The 27,141-nt window shown below is 38.6% G+C and overlaps 4 protein-coding genes across 5 annotated transcripts in view; 2 read left to right on the top strand and 2 right to left on the bottom strand.

Moving 5' to 3' along the window:
• The first annotated feature begins 491 nt into the window (after window positions 1-491).
• On the top strand, window positions 492-4,799 carry tspan3a (tetraspanin 3a). The gene is made up of 7 exons (XM_053318758.1): window positions 492-649; window positions 1,653-1,844; window positions 2,457-2,531; window positions 2,713-2,814; window positions 2,914-3,066; window positions 3,226-3,309; window positions 3,931-4,799. The coding sequence occupies exons 1-7, from the start codon at window positions 584-586 to the stop codon at window positions 4,021-4,023; spliced, it is 765 nt and encodes a 254-aa protein (XP_053174733.1). The 5' UTR covers window positions 492-583; the 3' UTR covers window positions 4,024-4,799.
• A 559-nt stretch (window positions 4,800-5,358) lies between these two features.
• pstpip1a (proline-serine-threonine phosphatase interacting protein 1a) lies at window positions 5,359-13,161 on the bottom strand. Of its 2 annotated transcripts, XM_053319452.1 has the most exons (15): window positions 13,034-13,161; window positions 11,552-11,652; window positions 11,383-11,457; window positions 11,196-11,230; window positions 10,973-11,079; window positions 10,805-10,867; window positions 10,226-10,330; window positions 9,182-9,227; window positions 8,852-8,931; window positions 8,126-8,224; window positions 7,931-8,027; window positions 7,604-7,691; window positions 7,438-7,514; window positions 6,374-6,471; window positions 5,359-6,282 (listed from the first exon to the last, which is right to left on the bottom strand). In XM_053319452.1, the coding sequence occupies exons 1-15, from the start codon at window positions 13,061-13,063 to the stop codon at window positions 6,151-6,153; spliced, it is 1,233 nt and encodes a 410-aa protein (XP_053175427.1). In that variant the 5' UTR covers window positions 13,064-13,161; the 3' UTR covers window positions 5,359-6,150. The 2 variants fall into 2 exon arrangements, with proteins under 2 accessions (XP_053175427.1, XP_053175426.1); XM_053319451.1 differs by having other exon boundaries at window positions 10,805-11,079.
• On the bottom strand, window positions 12,562-16,742 carry rcn2 (reticulocalbin 2). Its single transcript, XM_053319453.1, has 8 exons — window positions 16,737-16,742; window positions 16,075-16,221; window positions 15,312-15,414; window positions 15,035-15,231; window positions 14,818-14,931; window positions 14,618-14,711; window positions 14,372-14,511; window positions 12,562-14,222 (listed from the first exon to the last, which is right to left on the bottom strand). Exons 2-8 carry the CDS (start codon window positions 16,219-16,221, stop codon window positions 14,079-14,081), a joined length of 939 nt encoding a protein of 312 aa, XP_053175428.1. The 5' UTR covers window positions 16,737-16,742; the 3' UTR covers window positions 12,562-14,078.
• Window positions 16,743-18,588: 1,846 nt separating this feature from the next.
• The window catches only part of scaper (S-phase cyclin A-associated protein in the ER), a 58,843-nt gene continuing 50,290 nt past the window's right edge, over window positions 18,589-27,141 (top strand). Inside the window, exons 1-4 of the mRNA XM_053318579.1 lie at window positions 18,589-18,877; window positions 23,048-23,165; window positions 24,222-24,298; window positions 24,901-25,098. Coding sequence (XP_053174554.1) covers window positions 18,710-18,877; window positions 23,048-23,165; window positions 24,222-24,298; window positions 24,901-25,098 — 561 coding nt within the window. The 5' untranslated portion in view covers window positions 18,589-18,709. The remainder of the gene's footprint in view (window positions 18,878-23,047; window positions 23,166-24,221; window positions 24,299-24,900; window positions 25,099-27,141) is intronic.

Here is a 27,141-nt window from a genome sequence, read left to right as displayed (position 1 = left end):
AGTGTACACATACAGATGATTTTGTGACATCTCTGGCTCTGGATAAGTACATTTCCCATCTTCTTACTCTGAATTCCTTCTTTCTTTCTTTCTTTTCTTTTATGTAGGCCCTATTTATATTTTTACAGCAGTAGACCTATTGGTTTTTGAGGTAATTTTGATGATCCCAGATATGTTCTATGAATGAGGAGATAAAGCAGGTTAAAGTAAATGTATATATTCTGCCATTAGATGTCAGCAAAGCACTCTAATTGCCATGTTGGTGTTGTGGCTTTTTGTTTTTAATGTTTATTAGAATAGCCTATATCACCAGCAAAGTACAGTATTCAACTGAATAAAATGATTACACTATTGTCTGCTCAGTAATGCCCTCTGTGTTAGGGGGGGGGGGGGGGGGGGGTATTTCTTCATGGTTTGTTATGGTCATAGTGGTGAATTGGTGGTGGCGCTGCGCCCTGGTGCAGCCTCCTCAGTGAGAGTGACAGGCGGAGTTGTGTTATGGACGGTAGGAGCTGCCTGGGACATGTCTGACTAGAAACTTGTACAGTTTTCCCAATACGTACGGCATTAAATCCACGTACTGATGATGGGGCAGTGCGGCATCACATCGTCGAAGACGGTGTTGGTCTTCCTGAACCTGATATTTTGGGTGAGTTTGGAGGTTCCTGGACGTGCGTCACAGCCATAGCAGCGCAGTGGTTAGCTAGCTGTCAGTCAGCTGCTAAGCTAAAGCTAAGTGTTAGCTGCCGCAGCCGACCTTTGTTTAACCAGGGAGGGATTAGTTTGAGAGGACAGCAGGAAAGAGATATCATGTCGTTGTTTACATGAATAGACTATCTGCTCGCAATTCCCTTATTAAAAGGAGTACCTAAAAAACAACCTTATCTTCTCAAAAATGTGTTGCTTGTTGTCTAAACTATGACTTTCATTTTTTTTTTACCCTGTGTGTAACTTAATCCACCAAGCAGCTGTTAAAAAAAATCAGTCATGCATGCTGATAATTACTGCCAGAAAACAAATGAACTATTTAAGAAAAAAAAAGTTTAATTTGTTTGCCTTGAGTCATTGTGGTGAGCTACAGATCCAGATCCAATGTCAATATAATTAACAGTGTAGGTATTTTAATGAGGATAAACAATGCAAGATGAAGTATCCTCAGAGCTCTGTCACATGTTTCTCTTTCATCATACCTGTTTATTGGATGCTTCATAGAATTGTTGGATAGTAGTAATTCACAGAAGAAACCTGAAGTACATGCATGTTTTCAAAATATTTAGATTTGTGGCACTTAGAGTGGAACTGAAATCTTGTCTGGCCCATAGAATATATTTGATATATGTTTTGGTGTAAATGTACTTTATGTATTAGCTGGAGCTATCAAATAAACTAAGTAAAGTACAATATTTTTCTGTGACTTTACTTTTCCACATTGACAATAACTGTACTGTAATTAATAATATATTGTGTGCTGTCGCATGTTATATACTGACTAGTAACCATGCTTAAAGCAACCACCAAATATTGTATACAGTCTGATATATAAATAGTTTAGCAGACACCACAGAAAGTCACTATCGCCTCGCATCAGAGTTTCTCACGCTTGTGTTTGTGCAGAGGCTTTAAATAACTGTTGATGTTTTTGTCACCCAAAGGCTGCTGCTGGTATCCTGTGTTATGTCGGGGCCTATGTCTTCATCACGTATGATGACTACGATCATTTCTTTGAAGACATGTACACTCTCATCCCAGCAGTGATCATCATTGCAGTTGGAGCCCTCCTTTTTATTATCGGGCTCATTGGATGCTGTGCTACAGTGAGAGAGAGCTACTGTGGACTGACAACGGTTAGTAAGTTTGGTGTGACACATAAAAATAGTACTTTGTTACTGATGGTCTTTTTTATTATTATTTTTTTTTTTACTATTATTGTTGTTCTTATTGTTTTTGTACATATTATGATTGTTCTTTATTCTTTTTCTAATTGCTGCCCTTATACTTTATTTTACTGTCCACTTGCTGCTGTAATAATGCAAATTTCCCCATTGTGGGACTAATAAAGGAATATCTTATCTTATCTTATAGTAAATGATTAATAAAAGATGAACAGTGTGAAGATATTAAAGAATATATTGATCATATTGAAAACTTAAAGACACTGTTGGACTTCAGGATATGGTAGAACAGGTAATTGCAAACATGACTTGACTGATAGTCATAGTAGAAGCACAAAACTTCATAAGGTATGAAATAGTTATAAAAAAGAGATTATGAAACTGCACAAAAGCCTATGATTCAACTGTTCTCTCAAAGCCCTTAATCATAAAACCAGTAAGTTGTAGTATCCTGTCTTGAACTTGAACAGACAAATCCACTTTTTAATTGTTAGTTATTCAAGTGTTTTTGGCAGTAAAGCAGTAAAGCTTGGTTCTTCCTAAATCTTGAAATTCAATCCACAGTTTGTTGTCATTCTCCTGCTGGTTTTCTTGACGGAAGTGGCTGTGGTGGTGCTCGGATACATTTACAGAGCAAAGGTGAGAATGTCAAACACAAGTTGAAACACATTTAACTTGTTACCCAGTTGATAATCCTGATAACACACACCCATAAGAGCATAGCAATCTGTCAGTTGTAGATACCTCAATCTAATCTGCTAACTTGCACCATTAAAGATGTGTTGTCAAATGTTTACTCCCCCTTCTTAACCGTTGCCAGGTTGAAGATGAAGTTAATAATTCCATCAAGAAAGTATACGATGAGTACAATGGCACCAACAGCAACGCCCCTAGCCGCGCCATCGACTACGTTCAGAGACAGGTGAGGAAAGAAACTCCTCTGTCCTCTTTGTAAACCAGATAAAGTGATGATGATCTTTATGGTAGTGATCTTGAGTTTTTATTGTTTTCATTTGTACAGCTTCAGTGTTGTGGGATCCACAATTACTCAGACTGGAAGTATACACACTGGTTCGAAAAGTCAAAAAACAACAGCGTACCTACCAGCTGTTGCAAATCCACTACTCAAAGCTGCACAGGGTCCCTCACTCATCCTGAAGATCTCTACCAAGAAGTAAAACAACCATTACATTTTCAAGTTTCCAAATCACAGACAGACATTTTAAAAATGATTTTGCAGTTTCATATATGTTAAAATATATTCACCGTCTGTGTGTGTGTGTGTGTGTGTGTGTGTGTGTGTGTGTGTGTGTGTGTGTGTGTGTGTGTGTAGGGATGTGAAGCTCTGGTTGTTAAGAAGTTGAAGGAGATCATGATGTATGTCATCTGGACTGCATTGACGTTTGCTGCCATCCAGGTATGTAACTTTTATCAAGATATTTCATTTCATTGGGCATCAACTGTGTTTGATAAGAATGCTTATTAATCCAGGCGTTATGGACTTTGAGTTGTGACTCCATCGTAGCATTTCTATCCTGACTTATATAGTTGTGTAGCAGGTGAAGTTCAGCGTAATGAGGAAAACTAGTGAATCTTATAATTGTATGTATTATTGTACCAATTTACCTCTAAAATATATTTGTTTTTGTCCTCCAAGACCATAAAGAAAATATTTCTCAGATTTAAAAAATGTAGCCCTTTAATTTAAGACCACCCTTTAAAGGGTTCTTTTGGACATCTCTGCTGTGTATGTAAGTAAATAATAATACATTTTAAAAAAGGCAAGATGTCACCATTGAACTACCTCATAAAATCAGTACATTGGCCTTTGCTTGGTTTCACACCTAACAGAAAATGATTTGAAGCGCAACAAATCCTGACTTTTTAACACGTCTGATTTTATTAATATTTATATTGCTTAAGTCATGACACCAAGGGAAGTAACACACCCAAAAATATTGGGGTTAAAGGTTTTTTTTTTTTCTTTCACCAAAAACCAAAACCACAAGTAAAACGTTTGTGTGTGTCTTCCTGCTAGATGCTGGGGATGCTGTGTGCGTGTGTTGTGCTGTGTCGCAGAAGCAGAGATCCTGCCTACGAGCTTCTTATTACAGGGGGAACCTATGCATAGATGCGAAGATGCATTTGCAGACTCTACATGTGTCACTGGTGAGAGCAATGAAATAATGTATTACCACACTAACCTTAACTCACTATTCACACTTAGTTATACACTTTCCCCTAAAGCTATCGGCCAAATTTAAGAAACGGTCAATGATTATGAGATTTTAGCATTCTGCTACTCTGAGGATGACATAAGGGTGTTTTTTGGTTGTTTTTTCTTTTTTTTTTTTTTCTTTTTTTTTACCAAACCCAAACCTTGTTAGTCATGTACTGTACAGAGCTAAATGTGGACAGGGTAATTTCCTCATATTATTTTGCACTATGTGTATGGCTTTGAATATTTCATATTTAAACCTGTCATGTACTTGAATGAAAGACTTGTATCTGTGTATGATTTTACTCTGTACTTCCACTTTCACTATTACTGCGACTACTACTACTTCTACTACTGCACTACTACTGCTCAGTTTTGATTGACACCTTGCAGTATTCTGTAAAGACATAATGGACACCATATCTCAAGTCAATGTCACAGCAGGTTTTTGTGTGTTGAAACTATGATACTCAACTGGCTTTTGCTCATCTGATCTTTCCTTCAAGAATCAGACCTTGTAATCCCCCTCAGAATGCAGGATTTTCAAGTTGTAATGCATTCTGAATTCAAGATAGACATGTCCTATAGCCGTTTAGTTTTTGTCTACTGAGCATAGTTTTAGAATTTGATTTGTTGATATGTAGCAATGGCAATACTCAAGAATGTAAATAAAATGTATGGGGAAAGTTTGGAATTAAATGACTGTAATTTGATGTATTTTCATTTCTTTGACTTTCTCAAAATCCCTCCATATTCATGGGCTGTTGTCCCTGGTAGAACAAGTCAACTTGGTCTTTGTAAAGAAAGGTCAAAGTTCGGGAGTTCCCCATGAGGTGAAGGCGGGGTATATTTGGTCAAATGGTTTGGTCTGTGTGTAATCTTTTAAGTTTTGTCATCTGGACTTTTACGTAAGTGACCATCAACTGACACCTTTATTATTACTGATATGACCCACCAGATTTAGTTATATCTGCCTCTATAACATCAAGTTATCTTGTGTACCCTTGTACACACTTAAAATGTGGGTCACAGCTTTGGTGTCTTTTTTTTTTAGGTTTGGTAACTCAGTAGACACAGAATTTGCAATGCGTCACCTGCTGCAGAGTAACCGGATACCTTTTAACCAAAGAGCTCAGACCACTAAGCCATATAACCCAAGAATAGTGCTAGGCTGCTATTTTGTTCAGATGGTTTTAGTATGGTCTTGTAAGAGTAACATTAACTACAATAAATGGGCCTTAAGGAAGATAAAATAATTGTAATGTGGTGTCATCAACCATTAAAAAAGTAGTTTTTAAAAATTAGTTTTGCCTCAAGGTCAAATGAATCCCCGCTGTAGCAAAGCTGCTGCGGGGGATAAGACAATGTTAACAGTGCTTAAAAACAAATAAAAACCTGAGTATTTGTCTTTCATATTTAATAAATAAAAATGCATGCACAAACAAATATTCTACATCAGAATACAAACAATAACTAATCATAGGAATAATATATACAGGCTAGGAATAGTAATCAATAATTCTGCCCAACATTTAGGACCTCAGAGAAGAATACCAGAGTATATGAATACATTTAGTGCAGTGACCTTCTGTGACAGATGAGTAAATCCCCCAGCTGTCATTGGAATGAGGAGCACTCACCACACCATCAGTAAGGGCAAACTAGTATGAATATGTTTGTGCCATTTTAGCCAGCATAATAAATGATGTCTTATGCCATTGTATGTTAAAGCCCCTACGTGTAGAATTTTTATTTGACATTAGCATTGTTGAAATTAGTTTGATTGCATGAATTTTTGTTTATTGGAAAACAATCCCTATGAACATGGGTGAAGCCTCTGTGTTACTTTCAGTCCTTCACTCTCAAGGTCTCAGGGTTGGATCCTTTCAAATCCTTCTCATAAGGGCTTTAATCATGCATGTAACAGAATTATAAGTAGCAAATAAGATTGAACTATAAGGCAAATTCAAATAACAGAACGTTTATAATACAGTATTGCATGAGGAAACTTAGTATTCATACGCATGTGGGAAGGTAAACTCATTCTCTGGTAAGGTATGAGCCTGGAACCAATCCAGTAAGTCCATTCCTCTGCACCATCCACCAGCCGTCGTCACCTTGATCTATGACAATCACAACGTCCCCGACAGATACAGACAGCTCGTCTTCCCCCTAAATAAGGACAGAATCAATCGAATTCATCGAAATCAATTGAATAAAAAGTCTTGCATGGAGGATGAGACATCACAATCAAGAACCTGACCTGGGCAATGTAGTCATACAAAGCCTTGTACTCCTCGTTGCTCAGCTGAGACGCTTGAAATCCAGGAATGGAAGCATAAACGCCATCTGATGGTTCACCTGAGAAGTTTCACAGATATAATCAGCATAGGTTTAGTTACTGTGTGTGCATGTAAGGCAGCAGTCCTCCATCTTTTCTCCCTTCATGAACACCACCCATTATGTTACAAATGTGTGTGTGTTTTTTAAATATAGTTAATCATACAAAAGTGATACTGTGACAATATATTTTCTTAGAAGATGTCATTGTGTGATAGTTGACTTTTAGGCTTGATCTCTTGGTTTTTTTAAACTAGTTTTGGTCAAGTTTGCATTTGTACCACATGGAAGAGCAAAAGCTGCACATTTCAGTTATTAATTTTGATTTGTCTGCTCACAAGTTTTCACACACTATCAAATCATAAATACCTGGTGTTGAGGTGTTATAAAATAACAGGTTAGTCATTCATATATTTGAAATGTAATTTGAGCATAAGGCACTTGAGATTCAGTATCTTGTATTTAAGGGGTACTCTGATACAAACAACATGAAAATGAACAATAAATAATAATTGTATTGATAAACAATCAAGAAGACATAAACAAAATAACAACAAATTCACAACTGCCAGTCTAAATAAAACTATCAAGGTTTACCCATGAATTGAAAGAAAAATTGGGGAGAAAAATGAAAGAAAAAGAGAGAAAAAAAATTATTAATTAAGAGAGGAGAGCAAAAATGAAAAATGAAGGTAAACTGTCAAAAACAAGAACATGCACATTTGAAATAAACAGGCAAAGAAGTCTTGAAGTCGTGAAGAGAAGAAACACACTGGGAGTTGTTAAAAATATCTAAATGTACTTAAGAGTTCAACAGTTCAACTACACCCCAATCTTTCCATGTTCCCCCTAGAGACTGCAAAAATACCTCCGTATTTAACCACACCTTGATTTTGCAAGGATCAAGGGCCTTTCATAAACATTTTAATCATCCTGTTAACTGTTCTCTCAAATTGTAGTGTTACGTCAATGATTCTTGTACTATACCGGTAGGTTGTGCAACTGGTTCGTTGATGCTTGTTTTGGAGCCACTCGAACAGTTCCCCTGCAGGAGATTCGAAAACCTAAAAATGAGAACAGAAGTCAATAAGAAATTTTGAAAGAGGGAGAAACACATCATCTTTCATCATCTTTGTCATTGTATAATTCTGACCTTTTCATGACTCCTCCGACAAATCCAGCACCTCCATTTCTGTCAGCTCTTGCATCCCTCTCATAGTAATTTTGGTATTCTATGGGAGCTGTGGAGGGACAGTTGAAATTCAGTAAATAAATAAATGCTTATGTTGTACTGTAAGACCCTGCTACACACAATGCCCCACATATTTCCAAAGGTGCCAAAAACTCTGTTGTATATATATATCAGAGTTTTTGGCAGTTACTGTACAATGTTTTAGCAGCAGCTGAGAGATAATATTAAAATTTCCACTTTGGAACATATTCAAATCCAAATGAGGAAGGGTGCAGGGCGGGGACCTACCTGAGGGGGTTGAGCCAGTGCTTTTCGTCTCCACAAAGCAGTTGTTGTCTGTGATGATGTCACATTTTTCCAGTGTTTTCCTCACGTCGTCATAACACTGAAAGAGCAGTTGTAATAAATTACAATCAGGCACAATATTTGAAGTGCTTGCTGAGGGTTTGTCCTGTACAGTTGTATGAACATAGCTAAACTCACCTCATCATCCTTCACACACTGCATTGATAAATGATTACAATGGACCCACATTGCATTCCTTAGCACACTAATACGGTCCTCTTCCTGCTGCTGAAACATCTGCAAAACAACAGTATGGAGAAAAAAACTGTATGTAATCACAAAAACATTGAAGCACAGTCCTTTTTAAACACTTTTCTAACACTGTAAAGCACACTTATGAAATGCAGTGATATAACATGTAATTCCTTGCACAAAAAAGCATCCAAAATGGCCTTAAGCCTCTTTACAATCCAAAAAAAGATCAATAGCTATGATTTGACTGCTTTTTAATGCTTCCTTTTTAGATATATATTAATGTACGGCTCACTGGAACACTGCATGCAGCTTTTAATTGTGTCTTGTCTTTCCTGTTTTGCTTTGTTTTGTTTCCTGGTTTATTGTGTGTGCAAGCTACCACTTACAATTGGCTTTACAAGGATGAATTAAGTTGTTCAATGGTTGCCACCATTTTGTTGATGTTATCACATGTAGGAAGACTTTGTTGCCCGGAAACATTTTTACAGATTAGTGACTCACTTCATACTGTGCTTATAGGAAGTATTGCACATCCTCATTGACAAAACCGGCCTCGGGTATTGCCACTCTTGGTCTAAGGCTGTGCATTTCAAAATGTATCACTCTATGGTGTGCATTCCTGGCTTGATAAATACAGGACAGAGGAAAAATACAACTAGTGTAATTTACCTCACACGTGCTGATGTGTGTTGAGTCCCATTCTTGACGAATCTTTTCCAGCTGTTCAATGTTTGTTATGTACTGCTTCTCTAAAGAAATATGAAACAGTCCATTGTAAAGTAAATCCAAATCTTCCATAACATAGATTTGAAATATACTACATGATTTATATGTATCACATTCATGAAACAGTAATCCTATTTTCAGAAGCCTTGATAAAAGAGAAGTAGATCTAACCACCATCCTCAAACAATGTTGCTGGTAAACCATAGAGACTTTCATGAAGGGGATATATTCACTGTCAACATGAGGCCAAAGTGACTTAGGATCTGTCCTTACCTGCCTCTTCTGCAGCTTCTCTGCATTGTTTAGATTTGTTGTTCATCTAAAAAAGAAAAGAGGTTTCAAAATGAAACATTGCCTGTATGTCTGGAAACCTGTAGATATACCAGTAAAAGAAAATATAAATATTAAATACTATAATAAAGATAAGGGCAAAGATAACTGCATTTCTCAGTCAGTGTGAGTTTGGTGGAGTAACTGTGGAGTAACTGTCAGTGATGTTTGAGAAACTGGGGTTGCCAGCAATAACAATCCATATCAGATACCCAGTCTTTTTATAGGTGAAGTTAAATATATCTTCATTTGAATGTTAGAGTTTGTTAATATCATGCATACTTAATGAGGCGCTCAGTAGGCTGAGATACAGAGGTAGGGAGGAGAAGTGACAGAGAGAGTACTGGCTGAGAATAGCAGTATAGACCGTTGATTATTTTGAGTCAAAAGGTTAAATAGGGCCCTGGCTTTTGTATGAAATATGCAAAGAAGGAAACAGACAGAGAGATTAAATCTGAGATGTGACATTGAAAATATTGTGAGCTCCCTTCCACTCAAAAATGTCTTTGGCTTAATGTTACTACACTTGAAGGTTTCAGTTTTACTGTGCATAGGTGTGAGTTCACATTCATCTGCTGTGCTCATCAGAAATCTGAGTGTACAAACGTGTACCAGCAGGATTTTGTGACATCATAAAATAGTTAAGAAGCCAATCATGGTCCAGCAATAAACTGCTACTCTCAGTTAGCAGGTCATATCTTTGTGTCCACCAGTCAAATGTTTTAAATGAAACATATTTGCATCTAAAAAGTAAGAGTGCTTTGTAAGAATTCATCAGTATGGAACTTTTGTGTGTAAAATCATATGAGGCCCAAATTATTCAAAACAGAATACAAGATCAACAATAAGTACAGTAAGAAAAGGTAGTGATATATTTATAGCAAATTAGATTAACAATTTAAAAAATGGAAGACGAGTTAATAAGTTGAGTCCAAGTTTTTCATTACTGAAATCACTATATTGGATCAGATTTCAGCACAGACTCACCTTCTCGATCTGTTTGGGTGTGGCTGTTGTAGCATTACCCATCTTCTCAGCAGTTTGCTCTGCCTCATCTGCCTCCTTGCAGCGCTGCTCATAAGATCTTTTAGACTAAAACAGAAACAGAACAGAAACCATATGAAACCATAACACCCATGTTTTTTTAAATCAGCACTTCACTCTGTGAACCCCCTTACAGGAAAGAGGATCAGGGGTGGGGGTGGGGGTGGGGTGTGGGGAAACTTCCTTCTTCTGAGGGGAGAGACGCATGATATTTCAGGCTTCTTTACATGTTCATCACACCAGTCTCTTGCATTAATTTATTTTCTTGCTTCCTCTTAGATGTCTTCAGTCAACAAAGCAACACAACAACTCTTTGCAGAATAAGGTGTCTCATCATGCACTTCTCTTGCACATAGCACAGTAGATGTAAGCAGGATGTACTAAAACAGCCTCTGAGGTAATCTAAGCTATTAGTACCACTGGCACATTTAAATATATGACTGAAACCAAAATTCTTTCTTTGGCAACTGATGACAACAGCCTCCACAATGACACATATCATGATATATCAATTGGCCTTACTTCTATTGTTTTCTTGTAGAGTGAGACTTTTGACTTCTGGACCTTATCCATGACGACTTCAAACTGAGAAAAACAAGATGTTACACAACAAAAGAGACTCAGAAAACAACACTTCTTTTTTAGATTTCCTCTATATGCAAATGAGGAAAACAAGCTTCTTCTGAGTACCTTTTTTCTCTGTTCTTTCTGTCGCTCTCTGAACTGCTCCATTCTCTTAACCTCATCCTTTAGGAAGCTTGACAGCTGAATGTGCAAGTTCCCTATGTTTTCAATTTCTGAAGAACACAAAACAGTTGTGACTTTAAGTTAGTGACATGGCACATGTATGAATGCTTAAAAATACTGAAAATACAAAAACACAAGAATGCCTGAAAATATATCCTGTGCTTACGTGTTTTCATCTCATCAAAGGATGTTCTCAAAGTGCTGCGAAAACAAAACAAACACAGAACATGCTTGGGCACACTTCATGCAAAATTTCATGCATTTAATATGTTTTGTGCATTTCATTGACTGCAGAATAAATGTAGTGTTCAAACAGGCTGAAAATATGAATGCTCAAATGCAGCCACACCTACCTGATCTCATATACACCTCCAGCCTTGCGTGCAATTGTGACCAGCTCCTTGCCATATTTCTCCTCTGCTGATGCCCTATAGAGACAAAACCACAATGCAGCCAAATCACACGATAATGATATGAGAGTTACTCATTTGTGTACCATATGAAGGAAATCATTGAGCCCACCTCATTTTCAAGAGCTCCTCCATGTCTTTGCATGTCCGTCGACCATCACTTAACCTCTGCATGATAGTCTCATACCCAATATTACTGATGAAATCCACACCCTGGAACCACAAAATATCAGATATTTTAATATATAATATCTTTATTATAGAATTATAATATCTTTTAATAAAAAGGAACGCATGCACAGAAAAGCTCCATCCTTTAAAAAACAAACACAACTTGCATTAAATTTGGGTATAAAATAGAGCTGCAACAATTGGTAAATTAATCACCAACTATTATTATTATTAATTAATTTTTTGAGAGAAAATGCCAAAGGTCACTCTTTAGGTTGTATACTGTCGGTCAGGCCAAAACAAAACCTTTGAGGTCGTATCTTGGGCTTTGAGAAACAGTGGTTGACTTTTTTCTGACATTTTACAGACCCAACAACTCCCCAGTCTGTTTTTAAAAAAAAGCCAAATGATCATCTGTTCAGCAATAGTTGAAAATTTAACTAAAAGACACAGCAAGTTCTTCTTTGATTAAATTGCCCTTTGTGAGACTGAGTTTTCCCCCACACTGTGGTTTTGTAGCAGCATCTCATGGAAAGTGTCTGAAGTCTGAATGGAAAGCAAGTGAGTGGGAAAAGTACCTAATGATCCTACTCATGTCAGAGTATTCACACTCTGATATTCATTTATATTGTTACTGACTTACATTTGACATAAAATGACTGATAACAGGATGATAATGCAGGGGGAAAAGGGAGAACATAACTTCACAATGGACATTAGATGGACATTGAGTTTTGGTAAAATTACTTTTAACTGTTGCACACATTTGCTGATAGTGTTTTGCAAATTACATTTCTGAAAAAGACAAGGCTAGAGGATCAAAGGCACTGAGGGGAACTAAAATAAGACAGACTAACAGGAAACCCTAAATAATGATAACACAGTAACTGCTATAACGTCACTGTGGTGTAGTGGTATTTTCTGCCTTCATGAACGTTGTACCGAGAAAGAGCTGTATAGTCTGTGACAGGCCTAATTTTATAAACTTTGTTCTCCAATAACAATTTGACAATATGTTCACAACGATTCAGACATGCAATCAAACAATGCTTTTACTCCTTTAGAAAGCATATATAAGAAAGACACATAGTTCATGTTTTACTCAAAGAAGCAAGTCAGTACATATTCAATGAGTTTTAAAGTGAGAAAAAGCAAAAACAATGACAAGAAAGAAGACAGCAAGGTCAAATATTTAGCTTACTGTAGTCAGAGATAACTACAGATAACTACATACATCACTAGTGTATGGTAAGTATTTCAAGATAAAATAAAACATAACGTAGAGGTGGGAAGGCACATATATCATCTTAACTCCAGTTAAACTAAATACAACACTGAATGCACAGCTCAATTTTCAGCTTTAGCTATCAACATGAACATCGTACAAAAACAATTACTAGCAGGAATTAATAGCATAACTCACCCAAAAGGCATCTTTAAATTGTAATGTCATCTTGGCAGCTCTTAAAAATAATCCGTGTTGGAGAATCCACTTAACTGTAAGTCACTTTATAACACCCAGCTGTGTGAGGGGTTGTTGCTCGATGCAAGTGGAACGGATCATTACACATTCAGGAAGCCAGCCTTCAAACGGCAACGCTCACTTACTTACTCATTTGATTTAAATGAGGAAGAGCTGCAACATGTCAGCAGTTATCACAACCTGAACTGACACTCATGGCACTGCACTTATGACACAATGTATAGGGACAGGTAACACTGAGATAAAGCTATTAAAAGGTAATCAAAACAAACTCTAGTTTCTTTGATTACATGACTATTGGTTTGAGCATGTTTGTTTTTTGTTCAAATGTTCATTAAAAGTGATTATAAGCTCACGAACCTCCCTGCTCTTCCACAGCATATGGATAAAATAACCAGAATATTTCTCAATCTCATACAGCCCATTACAATAGCCCTGCCATGCACACTATTTTGTGACATCGATGGCATCAGATTTTGTCACTGTTTGTGCAACCCTGAAGTCATTTTGGTATTGAAGAGGATAAGGGCAATGTGAAAACATCTCAAATGAGCAAGGAAGCTCTCAGGAAATGACGTGATATTTAAAGTACAGCATGTCCAAAAGCATTCATATTGCTGTTATTTTTAAAGTATGTTGAACGATAGTACACATATTAAGTATGTAGTCTCTAGTATGTGACTTTGGATGCAGTGAGAATTCTGACTTTAATCTTAGAAATCAGATCCAATTTTCACATGTGGCCCTAATCCTCTTCTGTATTTTGGAAAGTGTAGCTTTTGATGATGTATTATGTATGTGTTCTTGTTATTTTACACCCTGTCATTTTCTATTGCAACATTTTTGCTGACAGATACAGTCAACACTCCTCAGGGAATGACGTACATCTCATGACTAGTGTATTAGTGCAACAAAGGAAAAAAACTTCATTACATCGTCATGTAAAAACAAATAAGAAAACTCTACGCTAAACTTGAGCACATAGTTATAATTCATCATGTGATATATGCAGCTGTCTGCCATAGTCTGTCACTTCACTGTTCATGAACATTTCTTGATTTTTCAAAACTTCAGCCTCTGAGACGTGCCCGTCACCATCTTGGTCCATTTCCTTGATGAGGTGAAGAGCCTGTTGATGACATGAGAGCAATATGAGCAATAGAAGAAGTTGCTGCTGTAGCATCATGGCCAGAAACTATATATAATCATCCCTGCATTATCAATTTGATCTGTTATGCCTACAACACTGAGGGCACACGTAGCAACAGTTAGTCATACCTCTTCTCTTGCTGAACCATAGCTGTTAGGTGCAATCCAACGGAGCTGCTCCTCTCGATTCAATTTGCCATCCTTATCTTGATCATAGAGTTCTTTAAACCGCACTGTTTCTTCAATCTCCCACTGAGAAGGGGTGTCTTCTTCAAAAAATAAAAACAATGTTAAAAACTGTAAAGTGAGCATACCTGAGACAACTAATAACAAACAGATCATTCTGTGTTCTCAAAATAACATCTGTGATCTTACCTTCACCACGAACATCTCCAATAAATTCACTCAGACTGATGAATCCATCTTTATCGGAGTCATATTCACTCAATACATCTTCAATGGCAAAATCCTTTTGAGGAAAAAGGGGTAATTGATTACATTTTAACATGATATATGGAAGGAAAGGTGCATTATCTTATCAGGTTTTGCAGATGTATGAGCTGGACTCTTCTTACAGCCATGTGATCCACTTCAGATGGGTGGGTGAAGGCGAGAAACTCTGTTACATTGAGGCCAGGTGTGCCGTCCATGTCAGCAACATCGAAGCGCCTCCTCTCCTTCAGGCGGAGCTGACAGAGATATGAGTCGAATTAATAGTATGTTAAAGTGTTGCAGATAAATTGGGCTGTGTCATAATGCGAACTTTCAACAGGACAGTGAAAGTGTACCTACATATCTGAGAGATTCTTGCTCTGGATCGTCCAGGTTGGTGTTTTCATCTAAACTAATGAGCTGGTCATGTGTGACCATGTTGTACTCCTCCCATGATACAAGACCATCTTTGTTTGTGTCAAACTCAGGAAACCGCTCCTCTGCATCATCCAGAGCATATGTTCTGTAAACACGCTGAATCCAAAGCGTGATCTCCTCTGTGGATAAAATGGAGACCAGACTGAGTATGACCTTTTATCATTTATTTCCAAATCTTGAGGAAAACACATATAGTTACCTGTACTTAGCAGATTGTCAGCATTGGTATCAATTTTCTTTACAATCTCCATCATCTTTTTCCTCTGTTCTGCTGGACTAAGTTTCTTTAACTCTTCTGTGTCCTACAAATGAAGAAAATAAGAGCAAAGAGTCAGAAAGTCATAAATTAAGAGTAGAAACTGGGCAGAAAGATGAATATTAGTAACAGAAAGGGTTCACAATTAATTTCAAGTTTGTCTGTAAACAACAGAAGAAGACATTAGAAGATCCCTTCATAATACACGTACAATGTAAGTGATGGGTGAGATAATCCACAAATCTCCTGTGCAAAGATTAATTTAAAGGTTCATCTGAAGCTAATATGAAGCTGCAAATAAACAGCCAAAATTCGTCAAATCAGCAGATATGTTTTAATGTAGTGTTTTAAGTCCCTTTTTGTTACTGCACTTCCGCTGCAGTTCCACATAAAAACTGTGAGGAAACACAAAGAGGAACTTTGATGCTAAAAGGAAATGTTATATGACTAACTCAGACTGCTGAAGCCTCATATAAACTTCAGATAAACTTTTAGATGCATTTTGAACAAAATTGTGTGGATTAACTATTGATTTTGGGCCCCATCACTTACCTTGAAAGCGATTTAAAGGGGATCTTTTAATAGCTGGTATGAATAAAATGAATGATCACAGCAAGGAAAACCTCTTTCAGTGTTCGTAAGGGGACCTGGCTGTTGTTTTATGACAGACTTGAAAAAAATGTGAACCTATCCTTTAATTAGCAACCTGATCTCCTAGCAGGACATGCATGTCATGTTCAGAGTTGTGCTGTTGACCAATATAATGATCTTCATGGAGATGTTTGTGAGAGCTTTCTCCCCAGCCAAACTGAAGGAGCAGCAGCACCAAGGTCATCAATGCAGAGGGTGCCATCTGTGAAGTGACAAAACAAATTGATGTAAGGTAGAAAAAAAGGGGTAATGGAAGTAAATACACTACAAAGGCCTATTAATTAGATACAGGGCTGGTTTGCTAGAGCTGCCAAAACTCAGGTGTGCAACCTTGTGGTCGGCTGGTGGAAGTTCAAAGATTAAAACACAACACTAAACACCATATGGGAGTGAGCCTCGTACCGACTACCGAGAGAGATAAAAACCTACAAAAGAGTCAGGAACAGCTACTTCTTGGATGGAGAGGGGAAAGAGAAAATGCTTAATAATAATAATAGGGTTCGCTGTCAAGTTTGAATCCAGTCCTGTGTAACTAAGTTATGTTTCAGACTGTTTGTGACACAGACGAAGACATATACACATCCAGTCAGAATGAAGGATGAAAGCAAAACGTTAGCAGAATTAAACAGATACTGTTAAAGGTAACGCAAAACAGCAACAGTAAAATTAATGCGATCAAATTTGTCAAATAATGTAAACAGAGGATAGTATGGTTACCGTGAAAATCCTCTGCAGTAGTGTCAACTACGAACTACCATGGGAGAGAAAAGAATTTCCGGTTTGGCATTTCAAAACAAAATGCTGCTGCTGCTCCTCCTCCTTTTTCTTCTTCTGTTTCCTCTCCTCCTCCTCCTTCTTCTGCTTCCCCTCCTCGTCTTCCTCCTCTTCCTCCTTCCCTGTCTTCTTCTTCTGCTGCTTCTTCACTTCTTCTCCTCCTCATCCTCCTCCTCCTTCTCTATCTGTGGACTTGCACAGTCTACACAATACACCCACTTTACCACACATCCACTTGGCTGGGTTTAAGGTCTAAGGGTAAGCAGAAGATGGGGTGAGATTTGTTTTTTAGGATAAGGGGTCAGGGTCTATGTGCCTTGCAGCATGCAGTAGTTACTGACAATATCAAGGGGGTGCCTTATAGGGAAGACCGGGGCAATTGTAAAAAAAAATTAACTTTTTCCTTCTTAACTCACAGATTTCTAGAGATACACTGGTCATCTTTTGATGTAAGAGACGTGCACTAATTAATAATACAGTTAATATATTTCCATTAATAAGACAAGACTATAATATTAAATTTAATGCAGGAAGTCAGAGTGTTACAATTGCCCCCAGTCTCCTCTAAAGGGGGCATGTCCTATATTAAAGTGGGTGTATTGTGTAGTAAAATGGGTGTTTTGTGTAGGTCTGCACATCTCCTTCTTTAGGGTTTAATGTCAGCTTGCATCCTTGGTGCAGTTGCATCACTGCAGTTTTCTGGAGTTAGTTAATTAAAACAGTGTTTGTTACTAATATAGATGATAAGGATTATGTAAACTTTAATGTAGTGAGCTTTGGTTTACTGTTTGTTTTTGGTTTGTTAGAGCTGCAGTGATTAGTCAGTTGACAGAAAAATAAGGTTGGTGCTCAGAGGGACAAGTTGCACAACTCTTGTGAGATTTGTACTCTAACCCTAACCCCAGGGGTAGAGCTAGGGGCTGGTTTTTGGGGCCGCAACTCTGAGTGTTTTTTCAAAAGCCCCAAATCTATTTATTTATCTATGTATCTGTTCAAGCAAATGTCTCTGGTTCAAGTCACTTGCTTTGAACAGCTTCACCCAGCTGCGGTCTGAAACTAAGTGAGATTACAACAATTATGATTAAGAGTGAAATCTAATGAAAATTAATGTAATATTTTTAGTTTTTCTTTTGATCCAATGCCTTATTTATTGTTTTATTTCAAGAATTATACCTGGAAAATAGCTAATAGGGGCCAATAAACCCAGCCTAATCCTAACTCTAACCTTAACCCTATCCAGTATGGTTTGTCCGTCCTTCCTTTAGAAAAAATAATTGACAACTATTTTGAAAATTATAATGTTTAGTTTTTGAAGCAAAAATGCCCCCAAACATTTGCTGGTTAACTGAATATCTTTGGATATTCGTCAGTTTGGGCTCTGAGAAATTACAATGTACATTTTTTTCACTATTTTCTGACATTTTACATACAAAAGAGTAACCAATTAATCGAAAAAAATGACAGGCAGTGTAATAATGAAAACAGTGGGCAGTTTCAATTAATGTTTTATTTTTGAAGGCAGATTCATTTCTATGTCTTGTTGCTGTCTGTCTGTCGCAAACTTTACAGTTACTGAGAGACCAACCGTACGTCCCGCCCGATCTTCATGGTTGCCATGGTAGACAGTTTTAAGTCCCGCCCTAGTAAACATATCCCACCCCTTGACCCAAATAAGACTGTACGTGATTGGCCAGCGCGTGTGTCGGTTCTGTGCTTCAGTGGATTCATTGGATGACCTTAACGCCTGTCAAAAAATGTTAACTCAACGGACTTCCTGCTTTTGTTACGTTAGGTTGTCATCACTGTCATGCACCTAACTGACATGTTTTTCCGTCAACTCTGACATCAAGACAACTTTGTCCGTGCGCTTGTATTTCTCGCCGAGAAACTGAGCGTTGAACACACCGACGGGGTCGATGTCCAAAGACAGCCGCCACGATGGACGGCGGCGCGGCGCTGGGCAGCACCGTCTCGGCCCGAGAGTCAGCCAAGGCGGAGACGGGAGGGAGAGGTCCGGCAGTAACAGCTCTGGCTCCTCGCATGGAGGAGGCAAAAGCAAGAATGCATCCATAACCGCTTTAAAGGTACGTGAAGACTTAGTAGCTCTGAAATCTGAAATACAGCATGTAGCGGACGTCAGCACACTGAAAATGCCGATGCACTCCAAGCTAGCTAATTGACTGGATTATTAAGAAAGGCTGTTTCTAGCTCATAGCTACAACAGTAAAGCAGCAGTTTTGGTGACCTTACCTTCAGTGGGTGTGTACCTTCAGCAGGCCTCCTGAGGCCCTGGAGTGTTCCCCCTCCTGCAAAACCTTTTGTGAAACTCATCCACTCACACTTTTATACCAAAGGATGACAAAAGGCCTTAACTGCTGGAAGATGCTAGTGACTCGTGGGTTTTATATATATATACATTGTAATATTATCAATAAAGTAAGAATGTGGTAACAAGAGGAATGTTTTGTTAAGTTAAACATCCTGTGTGTCCCAACTTCTTGGAAGTTTGTACCATGTGTAGGCAGTCTAACCATGTGGACTTGTGTGTGTTTTTCCCCCAGCAGCATATGAATCATCCAATGCTGAGTCCAATCAGATACAGAGCATCACTCTGCTGTGTGGCTAATGCACGGCCAGGCATGCGTTAGTTACTTAGCACACAGTCCCAGAGCCTGCAGCTACACTCTCATCACTTCCAGCTTCAGAATAGGGGGCAGAGCAGCAGGCTTGTAGTGTGCACATGACTGCACAGTATTGTGGCAGAAGGAGAATGAGAGATGAGAAACAGAGAGAGGGAGAGAGAGGGAGAGAGTGGGGGCTCTGATGCAGAGCAGGGAGAGAAGCTGTAAATATAGGAAGCTACATGCAGTACAGAGCAGAGCAGAGTGGCAGACACAGAGATAGACAGCAGCAGGCAGTGAGTCGGGCCTGAGAAGTGGCTGCTAACTCAGCACAGTGTTCAGGGCTCAGGCTAGATTACAGACAGAGTTACAGACAGAATAGTCAATGTGAAAAGCAGGACTGGCGGGCTACTGTGCACTTGTCTCTCAATCGCCACTGGGAGAGGAGCTGACACAGCTGGGGGAAGTTTCTATGACAGTGCGGACTACACAGTAGGAGTCTATTTTGGTCCTGCTGTCAGATGACGATGTCACCTTGTACAACTGGCACTACTGGTGAGGGGGAACAGGTTGCCTGAAGTGGGCTGCAAAAGTATGTCAGGGGTGGATAAGGACGAGGAACCTGCTTACAGACTGTACTTCTATTCTGTATGTATCCTCTGATTTTTTGTTTTCCTCTGTGTCTCTCCTAATGAGCTCGATCTCAGCTACTGTGTTGCCACTTGCATCTGTTTGTAGACGTTGCCGAAGGAAAACCTTACTGTGCACTTGCCACTTACTCAGCACAGTCCAGAAAGTGAGCTCTGTTTTTGGTGCATGGGGAAGATTTGCCTGGACAGAGTACATAGTGAAAGTCTTGCTCCACAATGTTTGTTGTTTTTTTCCAGTGGAGCCGGGGAGACAGGTTGTTTGCAGCTGATTAAGTGGATCAAGGGAATGTTGCTGTAAGCCTTTTTTTTTGCCTCAGGCTGCTGCACACGATTAGCCATCAGTTGTTGTGAGTAGGTAACATATCCTTACAACACTTGTCTGTCAACTGCTGGCTTCCAAAGCCAGGAAACACAGAGTAAATATTTACAGTGATGGGAGTTGGTGCATTGATGTGGACCTATCTCATTAGATCGTGCTCATTTTTATAGGGTCTATGTTTGATGTTCAGTTTCTACTTGGGAGAATAAAGCCCAGACCACTCGCCATGTAAAAAATGTTGCGCACCAAAAGTAGGTCAGCTGGGTATCTCCCTTAGGGACATTAAATAGTATCAGAGCAACACACAGGCTACATGCTGTTTCTGCATATGTGACGCCCAGTGAGCCATGTTAACATTATTTTAATAGTCTGAATAGTCTGAAAAGATCATTACATGATGCGTGACATGATGCACACAAACTAGGCCTAATTACCATTCCTGTATTGCCTCAGATAAAACATAAATTGTGTCCCTTTTTGATTTTGCTTGCAAGTGTGGCAGAGACATAATTTTGCTGTAGCTTTCTTGCCTGAATAGTGATGCTAGTAAGAGACAGCCAGGAAAAGAGAGAACGGTTTGTTCCATGACTCATTTGCTATTAAGAGGAGAACTGGCTCTTGATTTTTGTGTTGGTTTCAGGTAACCATGTATTTTTAAGTCTGAAACCACATCTTATAGTTGTCTGACCAAAATAGCCAAGTTTGGTTTGGATTTTATTCAACAGTAGATTAAATAATTTAGGAATAGCACAGAAGTGGTTCAAGCTATTCTGCTGCTGGGAGAGTGAACAGAGAGTAGAGGATCCAGTGTGATAAGCCTTCAGATATTTTATCAACTTCTGTGTTTTGTAACCATGTTGCCAGAAGTCAAAATATTTAGTCAGTATTTTTAATCTCTGTCATTGCACTGCCAAATTTAGTTGTTATTCCTCGCAGGATGTGGAGCAGATTCGTGCTTTCCATTTAATGCGGCAACCCTTTCGCCCTAACTGTGATGTGACCGAGCATTTGAACGGGAGATGGGGATGCAGAGAATTTTTTGACAGCATGTTTCATTACAGGGCTTCTTAATGGCCCATAGGTAAAATATGTGATGAATGACTTTCCACTGCATTTGGTTTTGCCTCACAGTATCTGCTTTATTCGAGGTTACAGTCAGATTCACTGATGCATATTCAATGTGTAGGTCAACCATGATGCATGCTGGGTACAAAGCAGGTTAGAGCTTCTGCCTCTAGCTGTTTTCTTGTCCGAGTCTGTGTCAGTAGACCCCTTACATACTCTAATGTTTGCAGTATTGTGGCTTCAAACAGAGGTCACAACTGCACGCCAGGGAAGGGACAAATTTAAACACTTCTCTCATGATCTGTATGGTGGTACTTTCACCAAGTGTTTCTGTTTCTCATTGTATGGAAGGGATCATTTTTAATAGCAATTAGTACTTTTGAGTAATTTTGGATATTTGTTGAACCTGTTATGCAGAAAATAAAGGTTTGAGTCACTATGAAGCATAAGATATATTACTGCAGACAGTGAACAGTCCTGCTTTTTGTGGCATTTATGCTGTCATACATTTGAATGATGCATGTTAAAGGGACTACAGCTGTGTCACACTCTGTTTTAATGTCAGCTGTTTAAAATCTCTTGAATTAAACTTGTATTAAAATCCACAATGATGTGATTTAATACAGTATACAACAACAATAGTTTGCTATTTTAGGGCTTTTAATAATACACTGTACTACTCTATGCTGGACTTTACCACTCTACAAGCTGTAATGAAATGTAGGAGACCATAGCAACAAGATTCACGCTTCAGGCTGTTACCGGCTATCTCACAATAATGTGCTGATGGATAAAGCTGGCGGTGTCCTGTCTTTTTGTTACTGTCAACAAATCCCATGATAAGACTAAAACTAACTTAACTGTGTCAGTCCGTTTCTCATTGATTTTCTGACTTCAAAAACAGTAAAAATACAGTTCCTATCCACTTGAATGAGAAAGTATCCAAATGTTTGACGGGTAACGTAAGTAATTTCCCAGAGGAAGTTCAGGAAGTTAATTTTTAGGAAACAGCACTCAAGACAGGAATACATTGTGTATTTATTGTGGACTATTTTCAGCTTCAGATTTGGTGCATTAGGGATTACTTACTGCAACAAGAGAAAATATGTGCAATTGGTACAAAATTACAGTTTATTAATATGGAGGTCTATGTCACAGAGGAATAACCTACTGTATGTAAGGGTTTTGCTACTTAATTCATAGTTGGTTTTGATATTTTCATTGGATTAATTGACAACAAGTATAGTGTAGAATAGCATCATAATTACCAAGTTTGAAAATGACTAAATTCATTTGAAATACCCTCCTTTTATTTCTTCATGTATGGCAATGGACTGACCCCATAATGCTTTCAGAGGTGTCATAACACAGCTTCAGGTCCATTATTTGCCCCCACTGGTATGAAGACACTTCTCAGTGACCGTTGAGCCACTTTTTGTGTATTATGCAAGATATCAAGTTTCTCAGACTGACCTAATGTGATACAATTGTTGTATTGGGCTTCATATTAGATTTGAAGGCTCTTTATGAGTCACATATGCAGTAATTTAAACGCATATCATGCCATTCCATTGAGTTGAATCTTTGTCTCTCCTACAGGCATCTTTTCAGCGCTCCAACAGCCATGACAAAGTGCGGAAGATAGTAGCTGAAGAGGGCCGTGCTGCTCGAAACCTGATTGCCTGGAGTGTCCCTCTAGAGAACAAAGAGGAGGAAGGTCAGTGGCTTGCACACAGAGCAAACTTTCTGGGCATGCTAATATGTGATTACTCTGCTGCCCCACATGCTGTGGGTTCATATTAACATTGGTCATGTCGAGTCAAATGGATTTATAGCAAGAACACATTTAAAAACAACAAGAGTTTACAGGAATGTTTTACAGGAAAATGTAAATATACAGTTGAAAAATTAAAACATAACTAAATAAATATAACTAAATTATAATAGACACAATTTTAATGTGCTTTTAAAACTTAGATAATAGATAAATATGGCATTTTTATTGTTATACAGTGGCTCATGTTACTGTTGTTGGTTTCTCATATATTTGGGCCAGTGGAAGATACTTTTCTGGAGCATTACACAGACCATCTTTGGCACTGTTATATAACACACAATCTGTGATCATGCCCAATGTAGACAGTGCTGTCATCTGTAATTCAAGCTGGAGCACAATGATAATCTTTCATCTCACGGCTAGTTTAATGAATCCCTAATGAGAACTGAGACTCACTGAAGTGGGTTTATGGATGATGACTGGTCATCCTTTATGGGACATTTATATTGAAGTTTTACTTGTGGAATCTACTGTACCTATGTTATCTGTGTATAGTCAGTACGATATTATGTAATAGGCTTTGAAATTTTGTTTGAAATCTTCTTCTTTAGGCCTTAAAGTCTAGACATGCTTTTTTTTGGGTCGTTTCAGTAATTTAATTTTAAGACTTTGTCGCTGCTCTTTTGTTTATATATTGAATCTCAGGAATCTTCCCATCGCCATATATCCTGTTCAAGATCACATATAGATTGTTCTAGTTACATGCAGTTGGATTGTCAGTGATTAACCTTTTTAATACATAAGTAATTATGTTGTTAATCTCTCTGTTATTGCAAATTTGTGATATTTGGATTCATCAGCAGTAGGTGTAATAATTATCAAAGATTATCAGAAGTATGTTGATTGTTAACGTTAAACCCATCTTATTATACCGTGTTTATTTAATCAGTTACTGTACCTTTAAATTAGGGTCCTTTTTTTTCTTTTTCCACATAGCAAAGTCCAAAAGTAACTCCAGTGGCACTTCCAGAGCCCAGCGGATCAATGCTGGTCAACAAAGGAATAAGAAACAGGTTGGTGTATCATATGCTTCCACTAGAGGGCACCATACACCAAGCTAAAAAATGTTTCCCTTGTGCCTCACACTTGATTCAAAACCTCTAACGCCAACTGACCCCAATTTGATCTGTGGCTGTAAGGCAACTTGCTGTTTTAGCATTTTGTTAGTTAGTCTTGGAAAAGCTGAGTTCAAAGCAGACCAATACTGCTACTACAATATGTGCAGTGCCTAAATATTTGCTTTGCTGCACTGAACTAAATACACTCCTGAGGCAGATCTTCGAACTTTTCACGTTTTCAGTCCTTGAGTCCTTAACTGGTTTTATAGCTGCAGGAAGTTGCAAAATTGTCAAAAGATGTGTTTATTTCAACAAGTTCCAAGGAGAATGTGATGTGTGGTAATTCTTGGCATCTATATTACAATAAATTGTTCAAATCCCCAATTTATTCCCTCATATTAGGTATACATGTATGGTTGGTAATGTAAAGCATAGGTTAGCTACAACCAATGTCCTAACCAACAGCAAAGTGCAATTGCTTCTATGTATCAACAACTAGAGACTTACACAACACTGTGATAAGTTTGTCATTGTCACACCATGCTCTGTCTCCACAGAATGCTGGCGTGGAAAGTAAAGGCACAACTAGTGCCTTGTTGGACAAGGGAGCTGAGAAGAGTCCCACCAAAGCAAGACAGCCCCGCAAGGTGGACCTGCGCGCACGTTACTGGGCGTTCCTCTTCGACAACCTGCGTCGGGCAGTGGACGAGATTTACGTCACCTGTGAATCTGATCAGAGTGTTGTAGAATGCAAGGTTAGTCTGCTTTTAGGAAGGAAAAGTAATTACATAAATAACCCATAGATATGCTTATTCTAGTCTCAGTGGGCTCATGATCTGAACAGGAAAAACAAGAATTCCCTTTTAGGAAAGACTGAAGGTGTGATGATTTATGAACACCAGAGGGAGACATTGAGATCCTAACAAAATTTCTCCTTCACAGCTCACATTCCTTTTGATTTCTGCTTTATGTCAGAGGGGCTCTCTGAAGGCTTGCTGGTGAGAGAATTATCACAGGACTCTCATGGGTCTGGCAGACTGGACTGAATATTGATGACAGACTGTAAACTCAATTGTGTATGTGTTGTGTTCATCATCAGGCATTTAAATGGGGTTTGGCCATTTCTGTTCCCTCTCTGACCACATATGTGGTGGTGGTTTTGCATAGGGCATAGCATTAACAGCATGACTCATGTGATCCTCTGTTTAGTGGAATTGTGTGTTTTTGTTTTGGTACAGCCTTTGACGGGAAGCTTTGGCACTGTGATGTTGCCCCGGGGCATACTGGCATGTCCTGTGTTGTATTGATTCTCCTGCCATGCTGCATTATGCTGTGAATGGTTCTGGTGTCGCTCTGCGGTCAGTACCGTAGCCCAGTTCCCTGTGGTGTGGTCGGCTTGCTGTCAGTGCCACAGCCCAGCTCCCTGTGGTGTGATCATCATGTTGTCAGCTGGCCTGTGTCAGACATCTGGCTGCTAGGTGTTTTTTTTTTTTTTTTCATACCGCTGTATCTTTCTACACTCTAATGCTGTCTAATGGCCATGGAGCTGGGTGCTGTTCATAATCCCCATCCCACCCAGTTTGGGCTTAATGGACACTGATAGATGATGGAGTAATCTGGTAGGGGAAGCAGAGTGCTCTGATAGCCTCCCAGCCACAATCCCCCAGTGTAGCTGTGGGCAATCTGCATTGTGCAATCTCACACAAACATCTCACTATTTTCCACATAAAAACCTATGGACATAAACACAACAACAATAGCCAGGAAGTTCACACTCAAAGGGAAATTGCAGCAGAATGGTACATAACTATTGATAACACACACACCTCTTTAACCCACAGGCCCCAGGTCTAATTAGTTTCTATTTTTGTTAATTTATCCCATTCCTGATTTATTAGACATATCACCCAGAGCAGGAAAGAAAGGTGCCTGGTGTTCCTCTGTGCTTGGAGGCAGCTGAGGTTTTATTTGTAAATATGTATATCAAACAGGCTATTCAGGTTTTAAAAGATTTAAATAAAAACACTCAAAACTGAATTATTAACTTGAGGTCAGTAACTTTAACAAAGACTGTACCTGTGCATTCTTGTTTCTTTGTATGGATCACAAGCTTTTACTGCCCATTCTTTTTTTATGGCACCTGCAAGGCTAAACATTTTGTCATTCCTCATGAAATGTTATGTGAGGGTTGTATTTAGGTAAGTGTACCTGTTAACATGCTGAAAGCCACTTTATGGTGCCTTCACTCACTGTTGGTTTATCCGTCAGAGGAGCAGCAAACCTCTCTCAATCTCGGCCTTCATTACCAAATGAATGGTGGGCCACAGCGTGGTGGTCCTTGCCTGTTAACCAGCTCTAATCAGCAGACCTGCTGCTGGACACATCTTTCACTGGCCTGACTTGTCTATTATCTAAAAGCACTGTGAAGCTTTACTCTCAATTACCACTCCCTTCACGCTCCCCATCAATCAGTTGTGTGCGTTTCATTAGAGCTCTGGGAAAAAGGCTCACCGCCTCTGCATAACCAACACTTTGAGTCAGTCCAAGTGCTGATAATAGACATTTGTTTTTAGGGACATGCCTTCTCTGGTCTTCCTCAAACTTTTCAATCGAGTATTTGTGCTTAAAGTCTCTCCTTCAACTTTTTTGTTTTTAATTGGACTTGAATGGCAGATTTGGGCTCTCAGTTGAAATTTAAAATTGCAGTCATTGATTACAATTGGAAAAAGGTCATATGTTTTTTGTGGTCTTATGACCCAAAAGATTTAATGTCACAAACAGACCCAAAGTAGAAAAGA

This window comes from Scomber japonicus, chromosome 5 (genome assembly GCF_027409825.1).
Source record: "Scomber japonicus isolate fScoJap1 chromosome 5, fScoJap1.pri, whole genome shotgun sequence".
In the NCBI taxonomy this organism is placed as follows: Eukaryota; Metazoa; Chordata; class Actinopteri; order Scombriformes; family Scombridae; genus Scomber; species Scomber japonicus.
Note: the sequence above shows the minus strand (reverse complement) of the source record. Positions and strands in the feature narration are given on the sequence as shown.